General features: G+C 42.7%; 1 protein-coding gene across 1 annotated transcript in view; it reads left to right on the top strand.

Moving 5' to 3' along the window:
* Positions 1 to 3: 3 nt before the first annotated feature.
* Positions 4 to 9,265, top strand: part of LOC147030530 (kelch-like protein 40) — a 30,998-nt gene continuing 21,736 nt past the window's right edge. Inside the window, exons 1-2 of the mRNA XM_085874664.1 lie at positions 4 to 960; positions 8,043 to 8,405. Of these exons, the coding sequence (XP_085730790.1) occupies positions 139 to 960; positions 8,043 to 8,405 (1,185 nt within the window). The 5' untranslated portion in view covers positions 4 to 138. The remainder of the gene's footprint in view (positions 961 to 8,042; positions 8,406 to 9,265) is intronic.

Below are 9,265 nucleotides of genomic sequence, written 5' to 3'. Positions count from 1 at the left end.
AGACTAAGAGCATCGTGGCCGACACGACCGCCCGGCTTAACTGAGTTTAAGTGTTCCACAGTGCCCTCTCAAATTCCCACACAGCACGAGCAGTAACCGAAAGAGACCGACGGTCCAGCAGCATCAAGAGCTTCAACGATGGACGGCCGAGCCGGAGCCCTCGCCGAGGAATTGCGTGTTTACCAGATGACTCTCCTACAAGAAGGCTTACGGAACTTGTTGGACGAAGACAAGTTTGTTGATTGCATTCTTAAAGTTGGCGACAAGGATCTTCCCTGCCATCGACTGGTGCTGGCTGCTTGCAGTCCACATTTCCGAGCGATGTTCCTGTCAAATGAGGTCTCGGACGAAGGTGAGCAACCGGCAGCACAGAGAAAAGGAAAGAAAGAAAACCTGGACGTTCAGGTGCCGAAAGAAGTCGTCTTGGACGACGTGGATCCGACCATCATGGAAGATATACTGCGCTACCTGTACACGTCAGAGATCGACATCACCGACGACAACGTTCAGGGCATTTTTTCCGTCGCAAACATCTTTCAAATCCCATCCATCTTCACGGTGTGCGTGTCCTACCTGCAGCGACGTCTTGGTCTGGGAAACTGCCTGTCGGTGTTCCGTCTCGGTCTCCTGCTCGACTGTCCCCGTCTCGCGGTGGTTGCGCGCGACTACATCGCTGAGCGCTTCAGTGCGGTGGCCAAGGACCCGGACTTTTTGGAGCTCGCCCCGCACGAGTTGATCGCCATTATCTCCGCCAATGGGCTGAACGTCGAACGCGAGGAAGAGGTGTTTGAGACGGTGCTCTCTTGGGCGAAAGCAGACCGAGAAGCACGCACGAACAGCTTGCCTGATGTGTTTGATTGCATCCGATTCCGTCTCATGTCCATCGAGTTTTTTCGTGACAAAGTAGAGAAGAATGAATTTGTCAAAGCAGACCCTCAATTGCAGAAAAACCTTCAGCTGGTGAGTGTGCGCACGCACGCACACACACACACACACACACACACACACACACACACACACACACACACACACACACACACACACACACACACACACACACACACACACACACACACACACACACACACACATACACACACACATACACACACACATACACACACACACACACACAATAATAAACAGTCACTGTAGTCATTTAGACATGAAGTTGGGAAATTCTGAATAGAAATATTCACCAATTGTGAGCAACAAAGTGACTGCCGAAGGGACCATCTATTAAGTACGTACAGCCGGTTGGGGTACGTTTCGGGTGGTGGTGAGTTAGTTGTGGCTGCAACTTGTATACAAATCTGAATGTAATACTTTATAGTCCATCCCTCACGCTGTGTGTGTGTGTGTGTGTGTGTGTGTGTGTGTGTGTGTGTGTGTGTGTGTGTGTGTGTGTGTGTGTGTGTGTGTGTGTGTGTGTGTGTGTGTGTGTGTGTGTGTGTGTGTGTGTGTGTGTGTGTGTGTGTGTCTGGGCCATAACCGTTTTACTCTGACATTTTCAACAAACCATAATTAGGAAAATACCGATAATATAATTTCATGGTGTTTTTTGTTTGTTTGTTGTTGAACTGTTTTCATTAAGTTTTTATTTTGAGTCCAATGCGGTCGCGGATGGCCTTTGCATCTTGGGATGGTTTTTTGGTTTATTTTGCATTGGTGGGAAAACCCACGGTTCAAACAGTCCATGTAATAAGGATCGCCCCGTGCTTGTTCATTTGAAAGTTATTCTACTGGAGACCTGAAAAAATTAAACATTTTGTGGCAATGGTTAAAGCCTCTTCCCTGCACTTCTGTGGATTTATGGTTACAATCCCGATTACGACAGACACCTTAATAAATAAGGAATTATTATGAATTCTGTATGACTGAAATGTGTAAATTTTATAAAATAATTAAATTATTTTTTAATAAATGTGGGCCCCTTTTCTCGATTTAATCATTTTTTTTTAAATAAATGTGGCCCCTCTCCTCCATCTCGAACCTCCATTTCCAACCTGCATTTATTAGTTCCCTACTGGTTTCGCTGGAGAGGACTATTGGTCCAGCAGCCATTTCTCATATGAGGCCAAATAAGGAAATTCGTTCAACACCCCCTACAGAAAAGGTTTGACTTGACAGGGTGGTAGAATAGACCCTATAGAACACCTCCAGGTAGTATGTGGTTTCAAATTGTGGTATCATTAAAATTCTACAGGCTATTATACATACCAAGGGTACTTACCAAGAGGGTCACTGTGGGCAAGCAAAATTTAGGGGGAGGGGTAACGTAAACGTGAATATCTTTGTCTAGACTCAACTAATTTTCAATATTGAGGTATCATTGGCTTCCTATTATAATTCTCTATCAGAGTATGTGCAGTTATTTGAAAATGGCCTTTGCCATGGCATCACCAAAGGTAAAATATCACACAATTCAAACTTTCTGACATTTTTAATTGTGTTCTCATATGAAGGTGAACGGTGTTTCTCAATTACTACTGGTATGTATACATTTTGGAAATCAAACGCTTAAGAAAGTATTGTTCTGCAGAAATTCATATACATACAGAGGAACACATAAAGAAAACTGCAACTGTTATTTTTACCGTTCGTCTTTTACTAGTGAAAAGCAACACGGAAGCACATACATCAGAGCCGAGCATAATAGTTGTCTCTGGCAGCACGGAAGTACATGAGTGAAAGCCGACTATAATAGTTGTCTCTGGCAGCACGGAAGTACATGAGTGAAAGCCGACTATAATAGTTGTCTCTGGCAGCACGGAAGTACATGAGTGAAAGCCGACTATAATAGTTGTCTTTGGCAACACGGAAGCTACTCATTCATCATAGTGGATGATAATAGTTATGATGGTCGACACTGGGAGCTGTGCATGACAACACAGAAGCACATTCGTGAGAGCAAATCATAATCGTTGTGCATGGTTGCACGGAAGCACATTCGTCAGAGCGGTTTGTAATATTTGTGTCTGGAAACAAGGAATCACATTCGCCATGGAAGCATGAAGATGTCATCTGTTGTAACTTTTAGTCAGCATCTTATTCACCACTGGATTCAAAGATTGTTCTTGGATTTTCACAAGTTTCTTCGGCCATACATGCACATGCTTCTGTGCATGGCATGTGGTTGGTTCTGCATGTGCAGTCGGCTCGGCGACATAGAGACATCTTGCAGTGACAGACAGTCAGCTCCGGAAGACCCCGTGGTGCTGGGTCTTTGGTCATGAGCACAGGCTGCAGGGCACCATCCTGAATTTTCCAGCCATGTCCAGCTGCTGGTGGAAGGCTCTGTGTAGGCTCCAATGCTCTCTTCCATACATAGGCCTGGTAATTTCCTCGCGTCATATGTTGCTGTAAGCTGTCGAATGTAGGGGGGAGATTTTCATTTGTTTGTCCCTTTTGACAGAACTGCCAGTATCTCACATTGTTAACTTTACTCCCAGCCCCCTTGGTTTTTCAGTACATTGCACATATGAAGGCTTCGCTTGCTTCTGAAGTGCTGTTGCTGAACTCAGGTTCTTCTCCAAGCTGTCCCCGACTGGTCTGATGCTCTTTACTGTCAAGTAAGACATTGAAACCCTTTTTCTTGCCGAGTCCTGAGAGTGCACTGTTTGAATCGCACCCAGTGAGTGCGTGGAAGCCGAGTAAAGCATTACACAGCTCAGGTCCTAGTTTGTGTGCCAAGCTGTGGATAGGAATATACCTAGCTTTGTCCTTGATTCCAGTCCGAAAACACAGCTCCCTGCACTGGAGTTTTCTGTAGTGTGTGGTGCAGAGGACAGCCACATCTGTGTCAGGTGATTGAATCACAATCCTGTTGTGATAATGAGAGGCATGCTTTGCATGTAGCAATATTCGTGTGTCTGCCTCTTCATGATCTGACTTGAGGGGAACCAGTTCTTCGCAGTGCCCTCTGATGACTAGCACAGACTTCTGCGGGTTCTCGAAACCACCACCGATGACTAAGTGTTGACCATCAAGCAGAGTGTCTACCCCCATGTGGCACCATGTGTCTGCCAAGAAGGCACATAAGTTGACTTTGTTTTCTACATTTCCAATGTATTTGATCCACTGCTTTGGAATAGGAGTGGCTGGCCCTTGGATTGTCACCTCTAAGGCTGCAGATGTTCCTCGTTTCTCTCGCTCCCCAGCTTTGATTGAGAGGCTGGAGTACCGGTCGAAGACAACATCAACCCTCTGACTACCATTCCGACGTAGAGGGGCAGTAACCAGGCTGTAATACTTGAATGCCATTTCACCGAAGTTTGCAGCACCAGCGGACTTTGTCATCTGTACCAGCGCCATCGCATCGACGATGTGGGCCATAGACATCTGGCTGGTTGTGACTTGTGGCAGTTTTGGATGGATATCTACCTTCTTCTCTAACTCAGCAATGATTACACTCTTGTTGGTCTTCCTCAAGCTGCCATCGTAATGGGCCAGGGATAATGGCACTGTTGATAACTCGTAGCTGAGGAGTTCTCTCAGATTGTTGTTCCTTGACTTTCCTGTGATCAGAAGGCGGCCAAAGAGTTCACGGTCAGCACTAAGAGTGATAACTTTCTCATCAGTTAGCTTCACTGTTTTCTTCTTGCAGAAGAGGCACATAGTCCAGTCAGTGGACGTTGACTGGGACCTGGATACCCTGAAGGTCTCCGTCAAACTTGTTTCAGATGTGCCAATCTTAAATTCTTCTGCTGGTGTCGGTGAGAATGCAGATCTTCTCCTCTGCATGTAACGCAGGTTTTCTTTGCTTGTCCATTTTTCGTCGCAATTTGAGTGCCATTTAACATCCGCGGTTGCCAAACTGTCAAAATCTGATTTTAAACGTTCGTATACTTCATCTCGTCGGAGTTCCAGTGCTGCAACAAGTGTCTGTATGGAGGTATCTTGGCTTTCCTTAGTGTCTCGTTTGAGTCCATCTTTTTTTGCACTTGTGAAAGTTAGTCAACTTCTGTCTCTTTACAGGTAAAAGTTGCACTACTGCCTGACTCTCTGAACTGGCCATTGCTTCAGTTGGCTAGTAGGATTCTTTCAGATGTTCAATCTGGAATGACACAGAAAAGCAACTATGTTAACCCACAGCCTCTTTTACCATCATTATTAACATGACATTTTAAAACTTTATTTTCGTAATTATCTAGTCCATAAGAATTTCATAAAAAATAGACGAACACAGCATTTTTTAGTCCAGCAGCATGAACCTGTGAAAAATTCAATTGTTCAACACCCACTACAGAAAAGTTTGACTTGACAACTTGGTATGCTCTAAAAGATGCCTAAAATATAAAAAAAAAAAAGCTCATAATATTTGATTTGTTTGTGATTTTTACCTCTTGTGGTTGTACAATTGAATGAACATCGACATTTCTGTACATATTCTGAAAAAGAATTATAATACGAAGCCAATGATACCTCAATATTGAAAATGGGTTGAGTCTCGACAAAGATATTCATGTTTACGTTACCCCTCCCCTAAATTTTACAAGCCCACAGTGACCCTCTTGGTATGTATAATGGCCTGTAGAATTTTAATGATACCACAATTTGAAACCACATACTACCTGGAGGTGTTATATAGGGTCTATTCTACCACTCTGTCAAGTTAAACCTTTTCTGTAGGGAGTGTTGAACGATTTATTTTTTTCAGGTTCTTGCTCCTGGACTATATAGGTTACTCTCCATATGTCCATTTGTCCGTCCCACCTGTGGTTTTTCACTTTTTTTCGTACCCTTTAACATATTCAACTAAAACTTGGGTACATGGCTTTATTATGATAAGTTATATAACAAGTTTGAGTTTCAGGGCGTTTCGTCATTTTTTCACAGAGTTATGCCCTTTTTAAACTCAGAAAATCTCACATATCAAACATACATGAGTCAGTCTTCAGCTGCCCTGACTCTACACCGACTGCTTTAAATCCATTGATTAGACAGCTGATCTGACTCCAAATCATGCGCCACCATTGCATGAAGAAGCACAGATGAGCAGACTTTAGTCCTGGGTGTTAGTCCATGGCCCAGTGCAATTGGAATGTTCCCAGGTATGTATATAACCACGATGTATTTATTATATGTGCACATAAGCCGTATGCATGTTTTTGCTTCATGTATGTATTTTGGGTTATTTAAAATTTCACATAGATGGAGACATGTATTGCAAGCAATTCTCACTCTTGTTTCTCTTTATTTATCCTTCACCACCCATCATCCACATCCCACTGCAGGCCGAGGGGCATGCCCGACCCCACCTTCTCGCCATCCCCTTTAATTAAAGGTCTCGCTAACTAACTAACGAAGTTGAGGACCCACCGCTGAAAAAACAGCCATGGAATTAAAACCCATGCCTTTAGAGTGAAGACCAAGTTTTTAAACACTCGCCCCAATCCCGCTCAAAGCAATTTTTTATTTATTTAAATAATAAATTGAATACTTTAACATGCTTAAATACAGTGAAAAGGTTCAGGATTGAAATTCACATGGTTCAACAGGTAGAGTGTTTAACCCACTCAGCCAACCTGTTCAGTGTTCATATTAAATAATTTTAACAATCAAGTATTTAACTCGTAATGGGCGTCCACAACCATCTTTGACCAGGTTGTGGAACGTCGGCTGAGCCCTCACTTTTTCACCTTTATTCCCTTTCAAATTCGTTTTCTCTGCAACCGCTTGAGCGATCAACACAAAACTTTCAACATAAGTGCACCTACCCATGGAGATTTTAAAAACAAAGTTACATGATGATTGGATGGAAAATACGGCCAGAAATCCGAAAAGAAAAGACTTTATTATCGTCAAACAAAACGGGAAGAAAGAGCTTGAACTCAAACCATGAGCAGTATATCCTCGTTCTTACACTGACCCGGTGGGATAAACATCCATGCTTGTACCCATTGTGACGTTGTGGGGTGCAAGATGGGATCCAAACTTCCAGGGAGTAACTTTCACCTGCAGTGTACTCAGGTGTGTTGTGAAGGAGCTCCACACTCTTAGGAAAATCTGAACGGTTGATCATCTCAACGCAGATGCTTCCGAGCTCGGTGAACTGGAATGGCATTCGGTGGAGTATATATCTCCGCCAAGCTCAACAGTTTACGTTTTGTATCTCCCTTATAGGCAGGAGCTGTCTCTAGACCTGAACCAAAATTTCATCAGCTTGTTCATCACCGAACCAACTCATCCGCCTAGTTTTGTCATAATCTGCCAAAACTTTTTGAGATATTATGCTCTTTATCATTTTTGGCTCAATCTCTCAATGGTGAAGAATCTTCCTAAACATTCTCAGATCCAGATCTTCACCAAAATTGAAGAAATTTGTCCTTGTCACACACCCAACCTGTCCACTAAGTTTCGTCCAAATCCATCTATAACTTTTTCAGATATCCTGCTCATTGTTCACAGACAGACAAACAGATAGAGGTGAAAACCTTCAGTGATGGAGGTAATTACTAGTACTGAGCGTCCACAACCATCCTTAAACATGTGGAATGTCGGCCAAAGCCCTTATGTGAATTAGATGAAAAAGGACTCCACCGAACGTTCTAGTTAACAGAAAGTTCAGGATAATATTTTCGTGCTCATTATCTTCTGTGTTGTCTATTGTGCCACTGCCAGCAATTGTGCCACACCGTATAACCTTGGAAGTCTTTTTGGCAGCATTGTCAGCCCACCTCTTCAGGAAAGGAATCAATTCATGGAAACATTTCTGGATCTATGTACGTCATCATTCGTCATGGGATAGCATGTCAGCTCGCTTTCTGGCTGGAATCCAGCCTGCGTTGATGAATGATTTTAATTGTGCCAAAAAGTTTACATCAACCAATCTTTGAAACATTGTGAATAATTTCTCCTTTTATTTGTTTTTTCAGATCTTTACAAGTAGAAAGTCACCATCTTATACTTTTGCAATGTACAGTACAACTAAGATGATCCATACATACAATTTGATAATGTTATACGAGTCTTGGTAAGTTATCACAATAACCTTTTAAATGATTGATTGCTTCCTGTATTTAACATGTTTTCCATATTAGGTGAAAGATGCATTTGATGGCAAGATTCCAGATGCCAACAAGGATGCAGGAAGTGCAAAAGACAGTAAAAGCAAGGATGTGGAGAGTGACGTCGAGCAAGAAATGCCTCTGCTACCCAGTATACTCAATGACAACCGTCGCTTTGGAATGTTCAACAAAGAACTTATCCTATTGGTGAATGATGAAGCAGCTGTGGCATATGACCCATTGGGAAATGAATGCTTTCTTGCAGCAATTTCAGCACAGCAGGTGCCAAAGAATCACAGTTGCATCGTGACTCGCGAAAACCAAGTATTCGTGGCTGGTGGGCTGCACCACAATGAAGAGAACAAAGATAATCCATATCAGTCGTACTTTTTGCAGGTGAGAGCTTAACTTTGAATTGGGGATTTGGTAGAGGAGTCCAAGTGATCCGAATAATTTTTCTTGAAGAAAAAAAGAAATTATAGTCTGTCTTGATTCATCAATAGAATCTTCCTTAAAATATATATATTTAATATACAGTACTTGCATATGATTGACTGACTGATATACTTGCTATACTTCATGTAACAGAGCATTGGTTCTGCTGAAGCAGTTTCTTGGCAAGAGTCATGCCCTCTTCCAGCAGTAGTTAGCACAATAATTTGGAAAAAAGGAACAGTAGAAAGAGGGGAGAAACACAAACAGAAGGAATGAGGGACAAAATGGAGGGAGAGTTGAAAAAATAAATGATGTTTGGAGGAATGAGGGGATGGGGAGGATGCACAGGGTAGACAAGATGGATACAGAACAAACTATCAATGATGAAAAACTGGAAATTTTGGAAGAAGGGAGTAGAAAATACTCCCCATCTCAAATCATCCCCATCCATAGTTTGGAGCCGCACGTAGGCTACAAGAGCAGAAGAAATCAGCAAGCCACAAATGGAATTGATCTTGGATTCTCGAGGCAGAGAGTTTGGAGAGCAAGGCAGGATTCCATACTGTATCAAAAGCTCGAAATATGTCCAGAGACAGCACTGATCTCATGTCTGATAATGAGGGCCTCCATCCATTGTTGGGAAATTATTTAAGCAGCATGCCCAATGTAGAGTGACCAGGTCTGAATCCCAATTATTGACCTCAGATGAGGCCTTTGGAGAAAAAGATTTTATGTCAACTGTGATGATGGATTCCAAGACCTTGCTGATGAGTGGAAGTAAGTTGATAGATCTGTCATTAAAGGAATCGGTTTTTACATCT

The sequence above is a fragment of the Eptatretus burgeri genome, chromosome 3 (assembly GCF_056783735.1).
Source record: "Eptatretus burgeri isolate ZD-2024b chromosome 3, Ebu_testis_v1, whole genome shotgun sequence".
NCBI lineage: Eukaryota > Metazoa > Chordata > Myxini > Myxiniformes > Myxinidae > Eptatretus > Eptatretus burgeri.
Note: the sequence above shows the minus strand (reverse complement) of the source record. Positions and strands in the feature narration are given on the sequence as shown.